At 38.9% G+C, this 24,655-nt stretch overlaps 1 protein-coding gene across 3 annotated transcripts in view; it reads right to left on the bottom strand.

The window, feature by feature from the left end:
* SYTL5 (synaptotagmin like 5) overlaps positions 1–24,655 on the bottom strand; it is a 407,166-nt gene that overhangs the window by 149,810 nt on the left and 232,701 nt on the right. For all 3 annotated transcript variants that reach the window (XM_053706464.1, XM_053706465.1, XM_053706466.1), the window contains one exon: positions 21,846–21,929. In XM_053706464.1, coding sequence (XP_053562439.1) covers positions 21,846–21,929 — 84 coding nt within the window. The remainder of the gene's footprint in view (positions 1–21,845; positions 21,930–24,655) is intronic.

Here is a 24,655-nt window from a genome sequence, read left to right as displayed (position 1 = left end):
CATTTTCTTAAGGTAACCCTCTAACTTTTTATCCATTGGATCTAGGAAAGCACAACTGTCCTCGATGGGGATAGTTGTACGCTTAGCTAGGGTAGAAACTGCTCCCTCCACCTTAGGGAACGTTTGCCATAAGTCCCGTGTAGCGGCATCTATTGGAAACATTTTCTTAAAAATAGGAGGGGGAGAGAACGGTACACCTGGTCTATCCCATTCCTTAGTAATAATTTCTGAAAACCTTTTAGGTATTGGAAAAACATCAGTGTAAACAGGCACTGCATAGTATTTATCCAATCTACACAATTTCTCTGGCACTATAATGGTGTCACAGTCATCCAGAGTAGCTAAAACCTCCCTGAGCAACACGCAGAATTAGGTTGAAACATCTTCCCTGAGTCAGAAAAAAAAAAAAAAACACCCACAGAAAGAAGCTCTCCTGCCTCAGCTTCTGTATATTGTGAGGGGATATCAGACATAGCTACTAAAGCGTCAGAGTGCTCTGTATTTTTTCTAGTCCCAGAGCTGTCTCGCTTTCCTTGTAACCCTGGTAACTGCCGCCATGTCTTGTAAAGTAAACGCCATGGGCGCGCTAGATGTACTTGGCGCCTCTTGAGCGGGAGTCCCTTGAGCGGGAGTCAAAGGTTCTGACACGTGGGGCAAGTTAGTCGGCATAACTTCCCCCTTGTCAGTTTCCTCTGGTGATAAATCTTTTAAAGTAAAATCAGTACATTTGGTACACAAGAGGGGGTTCCACAATGGCTTCTAAACATAATGAACAAGGAGTTTCCTCTATGTCAGACATGTTTAAACAGACTAGCAATGAGACCAGCAAGCTTGGAAAACACTTTGATAAATGTAAACAAGCAAAAAATAAAAACGGTACTGTGCCTTTAAGAGAAACAAATTTTCAGAAATTGAAAAACAGTGATAAAAAGCAGTAAATCTTACAAAATTTTTACAGTATGTATAATAGACTAATAGAGCATTGCACCCACTTGCAAATGGATGATTAACCCCTTAGTTTCAAAACCGGATAAAAAAAACGATATAAACGTTTTTTAACAGTCACAACAAACTGCCACAGCTTTGCCGTGGCCCTACCTGCCCATACAACGACTTTGGAAGGCACAAAACCCCTTTGGAGAGGTCCTAAATGTTCAGGGGACTCCTTCAGGGAAGCTGGATGTCTCAAACTGCAAAAACGAATGCACAATCTAGGCCGAAAATAGGCCCCTCCCAACCTGTATTCACAGTGAGAGGGCCAAACAAAACTATCCCTAGGCAAAATCTAGCCAGCCATGTGGAAAAAACTGGGCCCCAATAAAGTTTTATCACCAAAATGTAGAAAAACAGAATTTATGCTTACCTGATAAATTACTTTCTCCAACGGTGTGTCCGGTCCACGGCGTCATCCTTACTTGTGGGATATTCTCTTCCCCAACAGGAAATGGCAAAGAGTCCCAGCAAAGCTGGTCACATGATCCCTCCTAGGCTCCGCCCACCCCAGTCATTCGACCGACGGACAGGAGGAAATATATATAGGAGAAACCATATGATACCGTGGTGACTGTAGTTAGAGAAAATAATTCATCAGACCTGATTAAAAAACCAGGGCGGGCCGTGGACCGGACACACCCGTGGAGAAAGTAATTTATCAGGTAAGCATAAATTCTGTTTTCTCCAACATTGGTGTGTCCGGTCCACAGCGTCATCCTTACTTGTGGGAACCAATACCAAAGCTTTAGGACACGGATGAAGGGAGGGAGCAAATCAGGTCACCTAAATGGAAGGCACCACGGCTTGCAAAACCTTTCTCCAAAAAATAGCCTCCGAAGGGGGGGGCGGAGCCAACTGCCGAAGCTAACAGACGTCTATCATGAGAGCTCCCTCGGCTAAACTCTATTAACAGGGGTTATTTCAAAGTTTTCTACTATAAATTGCACCCCTAGCACACAAATATCCCAAGCTATCTATTGGGTCACTAAGAGTAATAAGAGATTTGCTCTGTAAATTTAATTGCAACGAACAATCTTGCCAGCCGATGTGGGACCTACATATACTGCCATAAGTATACCTGTACTGGCTATACATAACTCCTAACCACTGGAACCGGATTAAAGAACACTTTACTCCTCCCGGAGAAACCGGGTCAACTAATTGACCACATTACTAAGGAGACCGCAGCTAACAATGGATGAATCTTACAGCGATATCAAAATGGCGCTGGAAAAATTCGAAGCAGCATACTGCAGCAAAATGGAGGACTTGCTAGCTTCTCTGCACTCAGAGTTTGCTTCATTAGTCTCCTCTCCTCCTGACCCGGAGCTCTGTTCGGCAAATATTGATCCGATTGATTACATGTGCTCCTCGGAAGAACTGCTGCCTCATATAATAGACTGCTTTCCTGACGTGTCACTTATTCTGAATACATGTCCTGTTCAGTCTAGGGAGTCGCAGTACACTGATTTACCTGTGAAATCGGGCCCTCCCGGTAGCTGTCAGTCGGGTGCGCTAACACAGAGCAGAGGCCGACTCGTTTGGCTAGTAGTAGCCCAAGGTGGTTGGGATGAGGCGAGAGGAAGAGCACAGTCCTGCAGTCCTGACTGTTACTGGAGATTACCTGCTGCTGAGATGGTCGACACCTCTCTTGTTCCCCCAGCTATGCCGCATAGATCAGCTACTATAGGACTAAGCACAGAACTACTGCAGCAATGGCGGCATAACTCTTTCCCGGAACAGGCGCACTTTATTCATACAGCTGTCGGCCAGTTTCGAGTGATCCTAGCTCAGCGGCAGTTCACCGGCTATCATGAAGAGCCTTCTATACCGAGAGCAGCAGAAATGTTGGAACTGTCCCTGCAGAGATTGGAGATCCAACAATGGCCTGGCCCCAAGCTATGCCTCGCAGTATCATTGGGTTTGAAGTCTGTCCTACGGGGTATAGGCTAAGGGAATGATGCTACACTTTTCATATTCATTCTCCCTAAGCCGGTGGGAGGAAAAAAACTCTACATGCCTTTTGCAGAACTTTTGGCTATTACACCCCCGCAGCCCAATGTTAATGTTACCATGCTTAAACTGTATAATCTGATGTTTCTTGAGCTTCAGTTGTGGCTATTTAGGTATTCTATGGCCAATTTTTCATTCCCAGCTAGAATAGCACTAGCTTAGCCAACATGTTTGTTTATCTTTCCACAGTTTTCATAGCACTCACCAATTCTGTTAAATACTGTATTAAGATGTTATATATTCATATATATGCTCCAAAAGGTCTGTTAAAGCTCCAGTAGTATAATATTTAACTCATTCCAGTGGCTGACCTATACCATATATTTGCTATTAGAAGCTGGACTTATACTGACCTTTTATATTCAACTTTCAGTTTCTCTTGTATCTTGCTGTAGTTTAATACCATTTAAATTGTACTCCTTCTATTACCGCTTGCAACTAGCATATAATAGGCCCCTAACTTAAATACATTTCACCCATATTACTGCTACTACATGACCCTAGGGCCATATTTAGTTTCCTCCATATATCTCAGGGGTGGGGATACTATAGCGTATATACATTCCTCCTAACCTTTAATTATAATTCGTAGTGAGTATTCTTTTTAGCGTACTTTGAGCATCAGCTCCCACATATTTAATCTGTTATTAGAGACAAAGAAGTATATGATTGTGGAGTTCTTAGTATGAGACCTTCCAGGTCATAGTAGCACGTAGTCTCCTCCTCTTTAACCCCTTACATAATCCCATTACGCTTGTTCCAACTGCTACATAGAGTTTGGTCTATGCTGAGTCCTACATATCTCAAACTTGAATAATGTATTACTCCGTACTTGCAACTTAGACATGGTTATATATTACATGGTAATGTTTTATGTATGCAAGCCTTTCTAATGGTGGTGCTTATGTTGTTTTACATGATTGCCTAAATCTATATGTTTGACCAGAATAATGAGACACCATAATAGCACATAGGTAGAGCATATTATACCAAATGTAGATAGCAAGTAGCGTTACAGGATTGTTTAGAAATTGATCTTTAGAGTAGCTCCATGTGTATGCGATACCATAGCAATCACTCTAATCTCTGACAACTCTACAGTATACCCCAGCTTGGTAATTTCAGCATTTCATTTAACCTGGGTATTGGAGAGTTTGCTTAATAGGATATTTCATGTTTACCAACTACTACATATAAGAATTTAAATGTTTAACAAACATATTCAGCATAACATTCTTTCCTTCTTTTTTCAACTTATCTGGGAAACTAATCCCTCTAACCTAAGTCCTTTAGACTGTCAAGGGGTATAGACACATAACTAGTAAAGATGTAGCTTTCACCCTCATGTTCCAGCTTATCCAATATTAGTATATGTCTGCTCTATATCTGTTGAACCCTTAGCTTTTAATATGATACTACTACTTTTAAGGTGCACTATAACCTCACTTTTGGATATTGTAAACGCTGCTGGGCCGTGTTCACTGGGAAGGCACGGCTCAGCATAATAGTTGATTTAATGAGCTTGATCTGAGACATGTATATAATACCTAATGGCATGCATGATGACAGAGAAATTAGTCTGTTCGTTTCTAGACGAAACATACACTTCTTAGACGTTTCTAAATAATATTGTTATAATTCTGTTTAATAGAGTACTTACAAGCCCTAAATCTTTAGTATATTTATTGATTTCACATGCTACCTGGCTCCGCCCTCCTTCTCCCCCTCCTTTCCCCCCCCTATTTTATATTGAGCGGCTCTCGCCCGCTGCATCCCCCTCCCCCATAAAACTTTAGAGTCATCCCCTCTCTAGCCCTATTTTTATATGAGTAAATACTTTAATATTTCATTTATTTAGCTGGGAGAGGTTCATTTTTGCTTTTGTTAATGTTAAGATACTCTATGATAAAACTGAAGTCCCTTTACATGATAACCCACATTTTATAGCTACACCTGGAATATTTGAATATATTACTTTGCCAATAGTATTATGTATACAACTATTTGTAAATGTTTTGGGTATACCTTTATATATTGTATTTGACTACGACTTCAATAAAAAATTGTTTAAAAAAAAAAAAAAAAAAAATAGCCTCCGAAGAAGCAAAAGTATCAAATTTGTAAAATTTGGCAAAAGTGTGCAGTGAAGACCAAGTCGCTGCCTTACATATCTGGTCAACAGAAGCCTCGTTCTTGAAGGCCCATGTGGAAGCCACAGCCCTAGTGGAGTGAGCTGTGATTCTTTCAGAAGGCTGCCGTCCGGCAGTCTCATAAGCCAATCGGATAATGCTTTTAAGCCAAAAGGAAAGAGAGGTAGAAGTCGCTTTTTGACCTCTCCTTTTACCAGAATAAACAACAAACAAGGAAGATGTTTGTCTGAAATCTTTAGTAGCCTCTAAATAGAATTTTAGAGCACTGACTACGTCCAAATTGTGTAACAAACGTTCCTTCTTTGAAACTGGATTCGGACACAAAGAAGGTACAACTATCTCCTGGTTAATATTTTTGTTGGAAACAACTTTCGGAAGAAAACCAGGCTTAGTACGCAAAACCACCTTATCTGCATGGAACACCAGATAGGGCGGAGAACACTGCAGAGCAGATAACTCTGAAATTGCAACCAAAAACAAAACTTTCCAAGATAATAACTTAATATCTACGGAATGTAAGGGTTCAAACGGAACCCCTTGAAGAACTGAAAGAACTAGATTTAGACTCCAGGGAGGAGTCAAAGGTCTGTAAACAGGCTTGATCCTAACCAGAGCCTGAACAAATGCTTGAACATCTGGCACAGCTGCCAGTCTTTTGTGAAGTAAAACAGATAAAGCAGAGATCTGTCCCTTCAGAGAACTTGCAGATAATCCTTTCTCCAAACCTTCTTGTAGAAAGGATAGAATCTTAGGAATTTTTGTCTTGTTCCATGGGAATCCTTTAGATTCACACCAACAGATATATTTTTTCCATATTTTATGGTAAATTTTTCTAGTTACAGGCTTTCTAGCCTGAATCAGAGTATCTATTACAGAATCTGAAAACCCACGCTTTGATAAAATCAAGCGTTCAATCTCCAAGCCGTCAGTTGGAGGGAAACCAGATTCGGATGTTCGAATGGACCCTGAACAAGAAGATCCTGTCTCAAAGGTAGCTTCCATGGTGGAGCCGATGACATATTCACCAGGTCTGCATACCAAGTCCTGCGTGGCCACGCAGGAGCTATCAAGATCACCGAGGCCCTCTCCTGATTGATCCTGGCTACCAGCCTGGGGATGAGAGGAAACGGTGGGAATACATAAGCTAGGTTGAAGGTCCAAGGTGCTACTAGTGCATCTACTAGAGTCGCCTTGGGATCCCTGGATCTGGACCCGTAGCAAGGAACCTTGAAGTTCTGACGAGACGCCATCAGATCCATGTCTGGAAAGCCCCATAATTGAGTTATTTGGGCAAAGATTTCCGGATGGAGTTCCCACTCCCCCGGATGGAATGTCTGACGACTCAGAAAATCCGCTTCCCAATTTTCCACTCCTGGGATGTGGATCGCAGACAAGTGGCAGGAGTGATCCTCCACCCATTGAATTATCTTGGTCACTTCTTTCATTGCCAGGGAACTCCTTGTTCCCCCCTGATGATTGATATATGCAACGGTCGTCATGTTGTATGACTGAAACCTTATGAATTTGGCCTTTGCTAGTTGAGGCCAAGCTCTGAGAGCATTGAATATCGCTCTCAGTTCCAGAATGTTTATCGGGAGAAGAGACTCTTCCCGAGACCATAGACCCTGAGCTTTCAGGGATTGCCAGACCGCGCCCCAGCCCACTAGGCTGGCGTCGGTCGTGACAATGACCCACTCTGGTCTGCGGAAGCTCATTCCCTGTGACAGATTGTCCAGGGTCAGCCACCAACGGAGTGAATCTCTGGTCTTTTGATCTACTTGAATCGTCGGAGACAAGTCTGTATAATCCCCATTCCACTGTCTGAGCATGCACAGTTGTAATGGTCTTAGATGAATTCGTGCAAAAGGAACTATGTCCATTGTTGCAACCATCAATCCTATTACTTCCATGCACTGCGCTATGGAAGGACGAGGAACAGAGTGAAGTACTTGACAAGAGCTTAGAAGTTTTGATTTTCTGGCCTCTGTCAGAAAAATCCTCATTTCTAAGGAATCTATTATTGTTCCCAAGAAGGGAACTCTTGTTGACGGGGACAGAGAACTTTTTTCTTTGTTCACCTTCCATCCGTGAGATCTGAGAAAGGCTAGGACGATTTCCGTATGAGCCTTTGCTTTTGATATGGACGACGCTTGAATCAGGATGTCGTCCAAGTAAGGTATTACTGCAATGCCCCTTGGTCTTAGAACCGCTAGAAGGGACCCTAGTACCTTTGTGAAAATCCTTGGAGCAGTGGCTAATCCGAATGGAAGTGCCACAAACTGGTAATGCTTGTCCAGAAAAGCGAACCTTAGGAACTGATGATGTTCCTTGTGGATAGGAATATGTAGGTACGCATCCTTTAAATCCACGGTAGTCATAAATTGATTTTCCTGGATAGTAGGTAGGATCGTTCGAATAGTTTCCATTTTGAATGATGGAACTCTGAGAAATTTGTTTAGGATCTTTAGATCCAAAATTGGTCTGAATGTTCCCTCTTTTTTGGGAACTATGAACAGATTGGAATAAAATCCCATTCCTTGTTCTCTTATTGGAACTGGATGTATCACTCCCATCTTTAACAGGTCTTCTACACAATGTAAGAATGCCTGTCTCTTTATTTGGTTTGAAGATAATTGAGACCTGTGGAACCTTCCCCTTGGGGGTAGTTCCTTGAATTCCAGGAGATAACCTTGAGAAACTATTTCTAGCGCCCAAGGATCCTGAACATCTCTTGCCCAAGCCTGAGCAAAGAGAGAAAGTCTGCCCCCCACTAGATCCGGTCCCGGATCGGGGGCTATCCCTTCATGCTGTTTTGGTAGCAGTGGTAGGCTTCTTGGCCTGCTTACCCTTGTTCCAGCCTTGCATTGGTTTCCAGGCTGGTTTGGGTTGTGAAGTATTACCCTCTTGCTTAGAGGATACAGAATTAGAGACTTGTCCGTTTCTGCGAAAGGGACAAAAATTAGGCTTATTTTTAGCCTTAAAAGACCTATCCTGTGGGAGGGCGTGGCCCTTTCCCCCCAGTGATGTCTGAAATAATCTCTTTCAAATCAGGTCCAAATAATGTTTTACCTTTGAAAGGAATGTTAAGCAATTTTGTCTTGGAAAACACATCCGCTGACCAAGACTTTAGCCAAAGCGCTCTGCGCGCCACGATAGCAAACCCTGAATTTTTCGCCGCTAATCTAGCTAATTGCAAAGCGGCATCTAAAACAAAAGAGTTAGCCAATTTAAGTGCTTGAACTCTGTCCATAACCTCCTCATACAAAGATTCTTTACTGAGCGATTTTTCTAGTTCCTCGAACCAGAAACACGCTGCCGTAGTGAGAGGAACAATGCATGAAATTGGTTGTAGAAGGTAACCTTGCTGTACAAAAATCTTTTTAAGCAAACCCTCTAATTTCTTATCCATAGGATCTTTGAAAGCACAACTATCTTCGATAGGAATAGTAGTGCGTTTGTTTAGAGTAGAAACCGCCCCCTCGACCTTGGGGACTGTCTGCCATAAGTCCTTTCTGGGGTCGACTATAGGAAATAATTTCTTAAATATAGGGGGGGGGAACAAAAGGTATGCCGGGCCTTTCCCACTCTTTATTTACTATGTCCGCCACCCGCTTGGGTATAGGAAAAGCGTCAGGGGCACCGGAACCTCTAGGAACTTGTCCATCTTACATAATTTCTCTGGAATGACCAAATTGTCACAATCATCCAGAGTAGATAACACCTCCTTAAGCAGTGCGCGGAGATGTTCTAATTTAAATTTAAATGTCACAACATCAGGTTCAGCTTGATGAGAAATTTTTCCTGAATCTGAGATTTCTCCATCAGACAAAACCTCCCTCATGGCCCCTTGAGATTGGTGTGAGGGTATGTCAGAACAGTTATCATCAGCGTCCTCTTGCTCTTCAGTGTTTAAAACAGAGCAATCGCGCTTTCTCTGATAAGTAGGCATTTTGGATAAAAGATTTGCTATGGAGTTATCCATTACAGCCGTTAATTGTTGCATGGTAATAAGTATTGGCGCACTAGATGTACTAGGGGCCTCCTGTGTGGGCATAACTGGTGTAGACACAGTAGGGGATGATGTAGTATCATGTTTACTCCCCTCATTTGAGGAATCATCTTGGGCAATATCATTATCTGTGGCATTACTGTCCTTACTTTGTTTGGACACTATGGCACAATTATCACATACATTTAAATGGGGAGACACATTGGCTTTCATACATATAGAACATAGCTTATCTGATGGTACAGACATGTTAAACAGGCTTAAACTTGTCAACAAAGCACAAAAAACGTTTTAAAATAAAACCGTTACTGTCACTTTAAATTTCAAACTGAAAACACTTTATTACTGAATATGTGAAAAAGTATGAAGGAATTGTTCAAAATTTCACCACAGTGTCTTAAGGCATTAAAAGTATTGCACACCAAATTTCAGAGCTTTAACCCTTAAATTAACGGAACCGGAGCCGTTTTTACATTTAACCCCTATACAGTCCCAGCTATATGCTTTGCTGAGACCCAACCAAGCCCAGAGGGGAATACGATACCAAATGACGCCTTCTATAAGCTTTTTTTTTTTTAGCTCCTGACACATGCATCTGCATGCCTTGCTCTCCAAAAACAACTGCGCATTAATGGCGCGAAAATGAGGCTCTGTCTATAACTAGAAAGGCCCCCATCTGAAAAAGGCGTCCAACATAGTGCCTGCCGTTTTTCTAAATGTTCCCCAAGATTATAATACCAATTATTAGTTAGAATCTGCATAATATGCCTAGTAAAGCAATCGTTTTAGCCCAGAAAAATGTCTACCAGTTTTTAAGCCCTTTTTGAAGCCCTTTATTCTTTTTATGTTTAACTAAGAAAATGGCTTACCGGTCCCCATGAGGGGAAATGACAGCCTTCCAGCATTACATGGTCTTGTTAGAAATATGGCTAGTCATACCTTAAGCAGAAAAGTCTGCTAACTGTTTCCCCCAACTGAAGTTACTTCATCTCAACAGTCCTGTGTGGAAACAGCAACCGATTTTAGTTACTGTCTGCTAAAATCATCTTCCTCTTACAAACAGAGATCTTCATCCTTTTCTGTTTCAGAGTAAATAGTACATACCAGCACTATTTTAAAATAACAAACACTTGATAGAAGAATAAAACTACATTTAAACACCAAAAAACTCTTAACCATCTCCGTGGAGATGTTGCCTGTGCAACGGCAAAGAGAATGACTGGGGTGGGCGGAGCCTAGGAGGGATCATGTGACCAGCTTTGCTGGGACTCTTTGCCATTTCCTGTTGGGGAAGAGAATATCCCACTAGTAAGGATGACGCCGTGGACCGGACACACCAATGTTGGAGAAAAAACGAATGTGAGAAAGTAATAAGAATATTACCTTTTACAGCAAGCATGATACAAGTCGTTATTAAATCACTGTAATCAGGCTTACCTTAAATAACTCCTGTATTAACAGCATTTTCTAGCATATTCTTTCTCTAGAAAAATTTAAACTGCACATACCTCATAGCAGGGGACCCTGCACGCCATTCCCCCAGCTGAAGTTACCTCATCTCTTCAGTTATGTGTGAGAACGGCAATGGATCTTAGTTACAACCTGCTAAGATCATCAAAAACCACAGGCAGACTATTCTTCAACTTTCTGCCTGAGGCTAAAACAGTACAACTCCGGTACCATTTGAAAATAACAAACTTTTGATTGAAGATAAACTAAATAAATTCACCACATCTCTCTAACTACTTCCTTACTTGTCGAGAGCTGCAAGAGAATGACTGGTAGTGGCAGTTAGGGGAGGAGCTATATAGACAGCTCTGCTGTGGGTGTTCCTCTTGCAGCTTCTTGTTGGGAAGGAGAATATCCCACAAGTAATGGATGATCCGTGGACTGGATACACCTTACAAGATAAATGCTTGTAACTAAGCTTTCAATATACTGTACTATTATACATTTCAAATATAATTTTCTTGTTCCTTCAGTTCCATAGCAGAAATTGATAATTAACTGCTTGTTGGACAGAATGTGAAGACTAATACATAAAAGTGTTTGAAAAGAAAATGAGATGAGAATTTTAGAAAGAAAATGTGAGAAACACAGGTTTTGTCAAATCAGAGATGTTTTAAATGAAGTTAGTATGCTGCCCCAGATATTTTGTTAACACATGCATTATCATATTGATGAGTCTAGTAAAGCAGTGTTTTTCAACCGTAGCCCTCAAGTACTCCTAACTGGACAGGTTTTCATTATAGCTGAACCAGCGCACAGGTGAAATAATCAGCTGATCAGTAACACCATGGTTACTAACTTGCTCTCACCAATCAGCTGATCATTTCACCTGTGCACTGGATCAGATATAATGAAAACCTGGCCTGGGTATTTGAGGACCGCGGTTGAGAAACAATGTGGTAAACTGACAGTTTTTGTAAATGTACAAATATTGTCTGTTTTACATATTTTTCCCTTTATATTTACCAAAAAAGAGTGAACATTATGTTAAACAATGTAGGTTATACACTGTTAATAAAACACAAATTGACTCTTTAACAAAAGCATTAAACTAAAAATGCTTTTTATGCAGCACTTTTTTTCTAAAAAATACTTGCCAGTACAAATCCAAAAATGTACTTAAAATATAAAATGAATAGACTATAAAAAGTAATATAAACTGAAATGTGCATGAGTGCATTTTAGTTTTAAATAGAAACCATTTTGCAGTACATTACATTAGTACACATATGCAGTGAGGACCCGTGCAACAGCATTCAATCACCACATATTTCTCAGAGAGCCAGCAGTGGCTCGTATGATACATATTAAAAGGACATAATACCAATATGCTAAATCACTTGAAAGCATAACTAAAAAGTAGCCAAGAAAATATCACCTGTGCATCTCTATTTAAAATTTCTTCAGCTCACCAGAGTAAGTTCTGTGTAGACAGTTATACTCTCCAGCAGTACTGAGGTAATGCTTTGCCTTTGCTGTGATCTCATTAGATTTCGTAGAACTTAACACTGATTAAGAAAATAACATGACTTTGCCTGCACATGACAGATGCACACTCTCTAGCTTGTCCTGGGACAAGCATCCTGACTTGCTGCTTAAAGTCTCTTTACAGTGGGGTGTGAATACTTAGGCAAATTAAGGTAAAATATCTTCATTTTTTTTTTTTACATAGAGAAATGTTTAGGTGATATTTTCTAGTCAGCTTTTTACAGTACAGTTATACTGCATAACTTTTAAATGATTTAGCCGATGAGTATTATGTCCCTTGAAGTCTTCAAAGTCATAAAACACACCACCGCCAGCTCTCTGAGCTTGAAGTTTGAATCCTGATCCTCTAGTTAGGCATAGCATATGTGTGTATCCTTGTATCCTGCTGACCCTGTAATAACGTTTTACTAGAACCATTTCAACTAATGGAAGTATAATGCAAAAAAATGTTTCTATTAAAATCTATATGCACTTATGCACATTTCAATTATGACATTTCTATTCATTTAATAGAGATGCTTGTCTGCCTGGTAGTGTGATGCAATTCCATACCCTACTCATATCCAATCCTGACAGGCACTCAATATCTGTGGGAACTATTATGGACAACCTTGTGTGACATTATGTACTATTGGCAAGTACCCAGCTTACAGCAGTTTATTGCAGGAGGCTGATTTTATGCTAAACATTAATTAGCTGTAAAATTAATATAACCACCCACAAGGAAATGTAGTATATGGGCAGGCCTGATCTCTTTCTATGTGGGACTATATAGCACATTAATTTGCCTTTAAAAGTTTGAATGGTGCACAATATCATTCAATTATTAACAAACACCAAGTGTGTGCACTGGTATTAGAAGTTGAAAGCAATGTGAGTGCAAGCTTGTGTTCGCATTGCTGGGAAGCATTGCCCTCATGAGAACGTGCTTCCATAGGCTCAAATGGGAGTCTCTTTCTCATGCCGTGAGACATGGTATGAGAACTAGCGCAGCGCAGGGGGTAAGTAGCGCAGCGATGGCAGCAATTTGTAAATATATATGTCTATGACTATATACATATATATTTATGTTTTAATATGTGTATATACACATAAATATATATGTATATAAGCATATACGGTACATATATATTTACTGGGAACACACAGTCCCATAGGCTGCTATGTAAAGGCAGGTGCGCAATAAATTAGCACTCCACTTGTAATCTGGCCCTAAATGTACAATCTGAATACATAAAAGTATAATTGTTACATAGTGACGTTTTCCTCTTTTTTTATAGTCAGTTTAATTTTCAATTCAAATGTGCAGAGGGCACCCAAAATATAGCAACATTTAGTTTTCTGAATATTCAAGTTAAATAAAATTCCTATACCAGTCAGTTTTCAGTAGCTTAGGCAAATGCACTCACATTTCATGCTTGACATGAGTTGATTTCGTTGACATGGCTACAATATTCAGTGTGCGAGTGTGCATGAGGGATGCATTTAAAACTACAGATCGTGCACATTTTCTTTTTTGTAGTTTTTTTTAAAAGAGTGGGTGATGAACCTTATATTATTAGCATATGTTTTATTTATTTATAAAATATTTTACCAGGAAGGATACATTGAGATTTCTCTCGATTTCAAATATGTCCTGGGTCCACAAAACATTGCATTGATACAATAGGGTACAATAAAATACAAAAACAATATTAATACATAATATATGCACAATTTAACATAGAAATCAATAAATAAAATAAATAAATACAAAGTAAATAATGTTTCCCATTAAAGGAACATTACAGGGTAACTTTGAAAATGTTTTGAATTTAAAAAGACCTGCAAATGGTTTTCAAAGTCAAAATCAATCCACCACTTGTCTTATTTAGAGGAGCCACGACTTTTTACTGCAGAAGGCTAGCCAGGGTCAATATTTTTAGCAAAATAACCATTGTTTTGCAGTTCCACATCTAATCTCTGCTGAGGCCAATAAGGGACAGATATGTGTCAGGGTTAGGCTAGTTCAGCCTGCCACATGCCCTCACTATTTCTGTATGGGAAAACTCTTACTTTTCAAACATAAATAAAAAAGGCAAAATGAAATAATTAAATATATTGCAAAGTTGTTTTACTACATATAATTAAATATTTGATTTTAAAATATCGTGTTTTATTGTCCCTTCAAAATATTTTTTTATTTTGTATAAAAATTGTGCTTTGTCCCACACTCCCTTTAGAAGCCAAAAATCAAAATCTGTAACTTAAAATGCTGCAAATTGCTTTAATCAGCTTGATTTGATTTGCAGCATTTGCAGGTTAAAGAATTTGCTTTTTGGCTTTTACTTTTATAGATAGTGAAGGACAAAGCACAATTCTTAAACAAAAGAAAGAGGAGTTTACTGTAAGCAGTAAACTGTTTTATCAGACTAAGGGCTAGATTACAAGTGGAGCACTAAGGGGTTAAAGTTGGCGGGTGTGGGGTGTTAGAAAAAAAACGACACTGAAAAGTGCCTTTACATTGTGGTCTATGGGAAATATGTGTTCCCAGTAAATATATATGCTTACAGTATATACATATATATGTGTTAACATGTATATATACACATACTAGTACATAAATATATATGTATATACATATATATTTAAACTTTGCTGCCATCGCTGCTCGACTTACCCCCTTCGCTGTGTCTCACGGCATGAGAAGGAGGCTCCCATAGGAGCCTATGGAAGGGAATTCTCATGAGTGCATTACTTCCCAGCAATGTAAATGCAAGTTTGCGTTCGCATTGGTGTTAACTTGTAATACTAGGGCACCAGTGCTCTTCTGCTACATTTATATCGGGAGTGAGCAGCCGCCAACTTGCTATTACTCCATATACCTACACATCATGAAGGACTTCCACATGCAGATACAGGTTCTTCTAAAAATAGAGCACCAGATCTGCTATAACTATGAGGATCTCACGCATACAATACGTGTCTTGAGGAAGAGGAAACATGGTGACATACCTAAAAGGGTAGACGGTGTGAGCGACGATCTGTCAAAAGCAGCTCTAAAAACCATCGAGAATCACCATCCTCTCATTAATCTTAGATCAATGAAAGTGGAGACAATAGAGGAACAGGGAAACATCCCCTTCTATGGAGAGCTCATAACCTCCCGTTTCACGCTGGGTTAACGCACTTCTGCTCAAGCTATTAGCCCGCATGCACAGTCCTCTCTGGTTGAAATTTGCGATGGCGCAGCCAGCCTCCAGGTACATGAGAGGAACCTAGCTAGAGTAGAGAGCAAACCAGACCAGTCTCCCACAGTTCAGACCAAGCGAAGAGGAGTTTGGTGCCACAGAACAAAACATGGGAAACTACCTGTCACAAAACATGGATCACATAACCAACTACAGTTAAAATGGTCCCAAGACTTTAGCAGATGGAGCCTCACTGACGTTGAGCCTCCCTACAAACAGATTGGATTTATCTCCAGCTATTTACTCAAGACAGGACTGTTAACCAAGAGAGGCGTGGGCTGAGTTGAATTGACTTTGGTATAAGTTAACCACGTAGTTGCCGGTTATTAATCTGCACAGGACCCACCGATGTTAATGATATTCAGTATCAGTTTTGTGTTGACACTACATTATAGGCCTGTTACTCCTTTTTTTCTTTTTATTAGTAGTCACACCATCACCAATATAACTGGGCTCTCCTCAATGTTGTTGTACATTAGTGTTATATTCGTGTTTAACTATACTTGCAATGTTCAGTGTTAGTATGTACTTTTCTTTAATGGGGGCACCATTTTGACTTAACATTTAGAGAATATGGATATGAATCATAAGTGGAGAGCCTTACAAGCTCCTTTTGCTAGCAGATAGTATAACAGGTTGTGGTAAGGTGAATTAAATTATTATACTTTGCAAACCCATATAGATAGAAACGCATGATTTCCCTTACTCATATATCAGTAATTAATGCCTCTCCAGCTCACTCTAGAAGCTACCGTGTAATGCATAAACTACAACAGCCCTGTAAGTTATCCCCTATAACATTATAAATGTACTATATATATATATATATATATATATATACACACCACTCATCATGTCCCAGAACGATACTTGTGGCTCGACTATTCCCCTAACTACACTGTCATATTCCAAATAGTGACAGACTGTGCTTCATAAGTCATAATACCCTATTACGTAGCACAACACTACATAACCTCATCTGTTTTTATCACACTACAATTTGTGAGATATCATAGGCTCCTTCCATATTATGGAAGACCAGATCTGTGTTATACCTGCTCACCCACAAGACATAAGCTTTTATCCTAGTTTTTAATTGTCAATTTGCTAATTCTTAACTTCTTCATTGCTAGGTATCACTGGATAATTATCTCCTTATTCCGTTAATTTTGTTAATAGTTTACTAAAATGTTTTAGTGGCCATAACCAATTTAATTTCTTATTATTCATTTATTGATATAAAAGATAGCATGCTGGTTCTCATATCATTGGATAGTGAATTCTGCTAAGGCCCATTGTGGCCATTGTTAATATTATAATTCCTCTTGCTTATATCAATAGTATAGCAAAGGGCAAGAGTGACCCTCTAATCGTGTGAGGAACATATGCTAGAGTGTTAAAATGTCACATTATAATAAAGAATTGTACCTCTCATATTGTATGTTATTACTCTAAGTATTCCAGTTTAAAGTGTCACCATACTAGGCAGTATATCCTGATAAAGAGGTTTTTCAGAAATCTTGATAAACATAATAAAAACCTAAGGTATCAATTTGGTTTACCATATTTGCACTAAGAATGGCTATTATAATACTTCTCATATGTTATGATCCTCTTGTATAACTAACCAATTCTGTGGTAATTCTCGGGAGTGTTATCTTAGTATTTAGAAGTGTTATCTCAGAGGTTACTTGTGTATTTTTTTTGTCCCTCATTCTGTACAGAGGATTGTCTTTACGATGTAGAGATGGTATTCAAGATGACGTGTTAAGTATGTTGTATTACTAAATACCGTAATTAAAAAACTTTGATTTAAAAAAAAAAAAGGTAAAAATCTGAGAATATCAATATATAGTACAAATGTGATGAATGAAAGTCTGCCTAATTTTTTAAATGCTATCCTATGACGTGAGCGAGTACGCTCAACTTTATATTCACTTTAAGCGGTCTAACACCATTGAAATAATCCCGATCCGATCAGGTTGATTGACCGCTCCCGGCTAGCGGCCAATTGGTCACTGATGAGCAGGGATGGCATTGCATAAGCATTTCTGGTGAAATGTTTGAGCAATGATAAATACGGACAGTGTATGCTGTCCAGCTACAGTGATGTAGAGAATCATGTCCGCTTGATATTTAATAAATGGAGCCCTTAGAGAGAAAAATGCAAAATGAACATGTTAGTACCACTCTGTCGCAGCCCCCACTAGGGTCATGATTTCATCTAAACCTTCATGTTTACATACCGCTAGATTTAAAGTTTTGTCGGTAAAAACCCACGTAGCAAACACTGCTTTTTTTGCCAACGCACATTTCCAACAAAGCTGGTATTTAGAGTTGTCTGAGGGGCTGCGTTAGGCTCAAAAAAGGGTGCGTTGAGCCTAATTTAGCTCCACTTCAACCCTCAATACCAGCGTTGCTTACAGTAGCGGTAAGCTGGCAAAACGTGCTCGTGCACGATATCCCCATAGGAAACAATGGGGCAATTTGGGCTGGAAAAAAACCTAACACCTGCAAAAAAGCAGCGTTCAGCTCCTAACGCAGCCCCATTGTTTCCTATGGGGAAACACTCTCTAAGTCTACACCTAACACCCTAACATGAACCCCGAGTCTAAACACCCCTAACCTTACACTTATTAACCTCTAATCTGCCGCCCCCGCTATCGCTGACACCTGCATTATACTATTAACCCCTAATCTGCCGTTCCCGACACTGCTGCAACCTACATTATACATATGAACCCCTAATATGCTGCTCCTAACACCGCCAACCCCTATATTATATTTATTAACCACTAATCTGCCCCCCCAACGTCACCGCTACCTTACCTACACTTATTAACCCCTAATCTGCCGACCGGACCTCGCCGCCACTATAATAAATGTATTAACCCCTAAACCACCGCACTCCCGCCTCACAAACACTAGAATCAATTTTAATAACCCCTTATCTGCCCTCCCTAACATCACCGCCACCTACCTACAATTATTAACACCTAATCTCCCACCCACAACGTCGCCACTACTATAATAAATTTATCTAACCCTAACACCCCCTAACGTAAATATAATTTAAATTAAATGAAATAATATTCCTAAAATTAACTAAATTAATCCTATTTAAAACTAAATACTTACCTATCAAATAAACCCTAATATAGCTACAATATAATTAATAATTACATTGTAGCTATTTTAGGATTTATATTTATTTTACAGGCAACTTTGTATTTATTTTAACTAGGTACAATAGCTATTAAATAGTTAATAACTATTTAATAGCTACCTAGTTAAAATAAATACAAAATTACCTGTAAAATAAATCCTAACCTAAGTTACAATTAAACCTAACACTACACTATCATTAAATTAATTAAATAAATTACATACAATTACCTAAAATACAATAAAATAAACTATACTATAATACAAAAAAATGAAACACTAAATTACAAAAAATAAAAAAGAATTACAAGCAGTTTAAACTAATCTAAGCCCCCTAATAAAATAAAAAGCCCCCCAAAATAAAAAATTCCCTACCCTATTCTAAAATACAAAAGTAATCAGCTCTTTTACCAGCCCTTAAAAGGGCTTTTTGCGGGGCATTGCCCCAAAGTAATCAGCTCTTTTACCTGAAAATAAAAATACAATACCCCCCAACATTACAACCCACCACCCACATACCCCTACTCTAACCCACCCAAACCCCCTTAAATAAACCTAACACTAACCCCCTGAAGATCTCCCTACCTTGAGTCGTCTTCACCCAGCCGAGCCGAATTCTTCATCCAAGGTGCGCAGAGGAGGTCCTTGATCCGGTAGAAGTCTTCATCCAAGTGGCAAAGAAGAGGTCCTCCATCCGGTAGAAGTGTTCATCCAGGTGGTGTCTTCAATCTTCATACATCCGGAGCGGAGCCGAGCCATCTACAATGGAGCCGACGCGGAGCCATCCTCTTCAACCGACGGACTAACGACGAATGAAGGTTCCTTTAAGGGACGTCATCCAAGATGGCATCCCTTCAATTCCGATTGGCTGATAGAATTCTATCAGCCAATCGGAATTAAGGTAGAAAAAATCTGATTGGCTGATGCAATCAGCCAATCAGATTGAAGTTCAATCCGATTGGCTGATCCAATCAGCCAATCGTATTGAACTTGCATTCTATTTGCTGATTGGAACAGCCAATAGAATGCAAGTTCAATACGATTGGCTGATTGGATCAGCCAATCGGATTGAACTTCAATCTGATTACATCAGCCAATCAGATTTTTTCTACCTTAATTCCGATTGGCTGATAGAATTTTATCAGCCAATCGGAATTGAAGGGACGCCATCTTGGCTGACGTCCCTTAAAGGAACCTTCATTCGCCGTTAGTCCGTTGGTAGAAGAGGATTGCTCCGCGTCGGCTCCTTTAAAGATGGCTCTGCTCCGCTCCGGATGGATGAAGATTGAAGACGCCGCCTGGATGAACACTTCTTCCGGATGGAGGACCTCTTCTTGCCCCGCTTGGATGAAGACTTCTACCGGATCAAGGACCTCCTCTGCGCACCTTGGATGAAGAATTTGGCTCGGCTGAGTGAAGACGACTCAAGGTAGGATGATCTTCAGAGGGTTAGCGATAAGTTTATTTAAGGGGGGTTTGGGTGGGTTAGAGTAGCGGTATGTGGGTGGTGGGTTGTAATGTTGGGGGGGTATTGTATTTTTATTTTCAGGTAAAAGAGCTAATTACTTTGGGGCAATGCCCCGCAAAAAGCCCTTTTAAGGGCTGGTAAAAGAGCTGATTACTTTTGTATTTTAGAATAGGGTAGGGAATTTTTTATTTTGGGGGGCTTTTTTATTTTATTAGGGGGCTTAGATTAGGTGTAATTAGTTTAAACTGCTTGTAATTCTTTTTTATTTTTTGTAATTTAGTGGGGGTTTTTTTTGGTATTATAGAATAGTTTATTTTATTGTATTTTATTTTAGGTAATTGTAGGTAATTGATTTAATTGATTTAATGATAGTGTAGTGATAGGTTTAATTGTAACTTAGGTTAGGATTTATTTTACATGTAATTTTGTATTTATTTTAACTAGGTAGCTATTAAATAGTTGTTAACTATTTAATAGCTATTGTACCTAGTTAAAATAAAAACAAAGTTGCCTGTAAAATAAATATAAATCCTAAAATAGCTACAATGTAATTATTAATTATATTGTAGCTATATTAGGGTTTATTTTATAGGTAAGTATTTAGTTTTAAATAGGATTAATTTAGTTAATTTTAGGAATATTATTTCATTTAATTTAAATTATATTTATGTTAGGGAGGTGTTAGGGTTAGGGTTAGACTTAGGTTTAGGGGTTAATAACTTTATTATAGTAGCGGCGACGGTGCGGGCGGGAGATTAGGGGTTAATAATTGTAGGTAGGTGGCGGCGATGTTAGGGAGGGCAGATTAGGGGTTAATACTATTTATTATAGTGTTTGCGAGGCGGGAGTGCGGCGGTTTAGGGGTTAATACATTTATTATAGTGGCGGTGAGGTCCGGTCGGCAGATTAGGGGTCAATAAGTGTAGTTAGGTAGCGGCGACATTGGGGGGGGCAGATTAGGGGTTAATAAATATAATATAGGGGTCGGCGGTGTTAGGGGCAGCAGATTAGGGGTTAAAAATTTTTTTTATAGTGGCGGCGATGTGGGGGGGGGGAGCCTCGGTTTAGGGGTACATAGGTAGTTTATGGGTGTTAGTGTACTTTGTAGCACAGTAGTTAAGAGCTTTATATTCACGCGTTAGCCCATAAAGCTCTTAACTACTGACTTTTTTTGTCGTTAGGAGTCTTGTCGGTAGAGGGTCTACCGTTCACTTCTCCCAAGACTCCAAATACCGGCGTTAGGCAGATCCCATTGAAAAGATAGGATACGCAATTGGCGTAAGGGGATCTGCGGTAGCCTGGAATCGCGGTAGGGAAGTGAGCGGTAGACCCTTTCCTGCCTGACTCTAAATACCAGCGGGCGGTAAAAAGCAGCGTTAGGAACCCTTAACGCTGCTTTTGACGGCTAACGCAGAACTCTAAATCTAGGTGATAGTTTTTCTATAACCATTAATTAAGTACTAACATTTTCAGTATAGTTAGGAATACAACAAGCAAAACCAACTATTTTAAATGACAGGTAAATTAGCTATTTGTAAACAATTTAAACACTCCAGCAGGTAAAATCAGTAGCTGGGAACACATTCAAAGGAGGGGGAGGGGAATTACAATGCACAGTCCTTTTAAGTGAAGGGAAAAAGGGGGCTATTTTCTGCTACAAATATATTGTGTTAACCAATGAAAACATCTTAAATACACTATAATAGTCTATATTACACAAATATGGACTATTTACATGATGAGTTTTCTGTCCGTTTAAAGCTTCATTTACAGTTCAGTCAAGGAAAAACAATAATAATTAGAAAATATATAGTTCTTACTGTAGATAATGCACTTCTCAAACTGACTGGCTTGTGTAAAGAGACCAAATCATCAATATCTTCTTCCACTTCAGCTAGATATTCCTGAACAAATATAGAAGAATGGAATATTAGAGTCATAAAGTACATTAGCTCCCTAATATATAAACAGCATTGCACATTCTGAGCTGAGAGTGAAGGCAAAAGGTTATCAAGTAAATGTGAAAACAAAACACTTCATGTTATTTAATTTAAAGATATTTTCAAATGAGTCAACATAAAAGTTATTTATTAAAGTAATAAAACCACACTCTCTTAATACTGGAGAATTATGTAATGGTTTGACAAAATGTTTGTTTTGTTGGTTTGTTTGTTTGGATTTAATCAACCTTTAAAACGTAACAATGCAATGTACTAAAATATAACATTTTATATGCATAATGTGTTTTAAAGACGGAGTACTTATTCTAGTAATTTGCAGAGAAATATCTATTACACTGCGCTCTTATGAGTATTGGCCTGGTTGGTTTTATTTCCTATTGAAATAAAAGACCATTTTACGTGAATACTGCTTGCCTGGCAATCAGGCTCAAGGTTTATGAACTTAAAGGGACAGTCAACACCAGAATTTTTGTTGTTTTTAAAGATAGATAATCCCTTAATTACCAATTCCCCAGTTTTGCATAACCAACACAGTTATAATTATACACATTTTACCTCTGTAATGACCTTGTATCTAAGCCTCAGCAGACTGCCCCCTTATTTCAGTTCTTTTGACAGACTTGCAGTTTAGCCAATCAGAGCTGTCTCCATGGTAAATTCACGTGCACAAGCTCAATGTTATCTATATGAAACACATGAACTAATGCCCTCTAGTGGTGAAAAACTATCAAAATGCATTTAGATTAGAGGCGGCCTTCAAGTTCTAAGAAATTAGCAAATTAACCTCCTAGGTTTAGCTTTCAACTAAGAATACCAAAAGAACAAATCAAAATTGGTGATAAAAGTAAATTGGAAAGTTGTTTAAAATTACATGCCCTATTTGAAACATGAAAGGTGTTTTTGGACTTGACTGTCCCTTTAAAGGACCATTGAAAACAGCAGAGTTACATAATTGACATATACATAATAAATAAGACAATATGATAGCAATTTGAATTTCAAATAAGTAGTAGATTTTTTCTAAATAATTTTTTATAATGTTAATTTAATTTTCCCTCCCCCATGTCTCAAGTCATCAGCCAAGAAGAAGTGAACAGTCTCTTTTAAAGGAGCTGTGGAAGTCAGTGGCTTAAACTGGGGTCCTCCAGTCAACAATTTCAAGAGCTCTGCTTCAAAATGGCGTGTATGTGAGGGAGGCAAGATAGAAGCCATTAATCAAAACCAACCATATTAAAGCACTGGAGTTTGCTAAAAAAAATAAACATGAGACTGACTCGGTTAAGATATGGTAAAGGTTTTGTCATCAAATGAGACCAACTCTTTTGGCCAAAATTCTAAACCTTATGTATAGGGCAAATAAAACACTGCTCATACCTCAACAAACACTGTCCCTACAGTGAAGTATGCTGGTGGCATAGAGCAATATACAAGGCAATAATGCAAGAGAACCTTTTTCAGTTTGCTAAAAAGCTGAAGCCTGGGAGAAAGTTCGTCTTTTCACAAGACAATTATTCAAAGCACAAGACAAAAGCAACTTTATAATGGCTCAAGAACAAAAACGTGAATATCTTTTAGTCGCCCAGTCAAAGTCCTGATCTCAATCCAGAATCTGGGCACTATTCAGAATCTGTGGCCCTATTTGAAAACTGCAATCCACAAGCCCCATCCAACGTACCTGAACCACCATAATCAAATCAGCCAATAAGATTAAAGGGACATTATACACTCATTTTTTCTTTGCATAAATGTCTTGTAGATGATCTATTTATATAGCCCATAAAGTTTTATTTTTAAATAAATGTATAATTTTGCTTATTTTTAAAGAACATTGCTCTGATTTTCAGACTCCTAACCAAGCCCTAAAGTTTTATGTGAATACTGTCAGCTACCTTCTCCAGCTTGCTGCTGTTTGTGTAAAGGGTCTTTTCATATGTAAAAGAAGGGGGAGGGGGGGGAGTGTCTTATTTGCCACTTGCAGTGGGCTTTCCAGCTTCCTTTTCAACAGAGCCAAACTGACAGCTTTTAAGTAAGTTTTTAAACAGTTTTATACTGGATTTTTATATCAGTATCTGTGCATCTTATTCTTTATAGTAGTGTCTGTTACATGCAGTTATATGAAAATGAGTGTATACTGTCCCTTTAATATGTAAGGGTGGAGCAGTTGATGTAGCATTTCTAGATTTCAGCAAAACATTTGACATTGTCCCACACAACAAATGATCTCACAAACTGTATTTGTGAACTGCGTAAAATGTTAGCTTAAAGGGAATGAAAAGTCAAATTTAAACTTAAATGGATTTGAAAGAGCATGGAATTTTAAACAACGTTCCAATATACTCCTGTTATCACATTTTCTTAGTTCTTTTAATCTTCCTTTAGTAAAGAGTATTCCTAGGTGATCTCAGGAGTGTGCATGTGTCTCTAGCCATCTGGCATAGATACAAACACTGCTGCCCTAGACTGCTTAAGACACATGCATGCTCCTGAGCTTCTATTAGCCTACCTAGCTTTACTCTTAAAGGACCAGTCAACACATTAGATTTGCATAATCAACAAATGCAAGATAACAAGACAATGCAATAGCACATAGTCTGAACTTTAAATGAGTAGTAGATTTATTTATAACAAATTTCAAAGTTATGTATATTTCCACTCCCCTTGTACCATGT

This window comes from Bombina bombina, chromosome 3 (genome assembly GCF_027579735.1).
Source record: "Bombina bombina isolate aBomBom1 chromosome 3, aBomBom1.pri, whole genome shotgun sequence".
In the NCBI taxonomy this organism is placed as follows: domain Eukaryota; kingdom Metazoa; phylum Chordata; class Amphibia; order Anura; family Bombinatoridae; genus Bombina; species Bombina bombina.
Note: the sequence above shows the minus strand (reverse complement) of the source record. Positions and strands in the feature narration are given on the sequence as shown.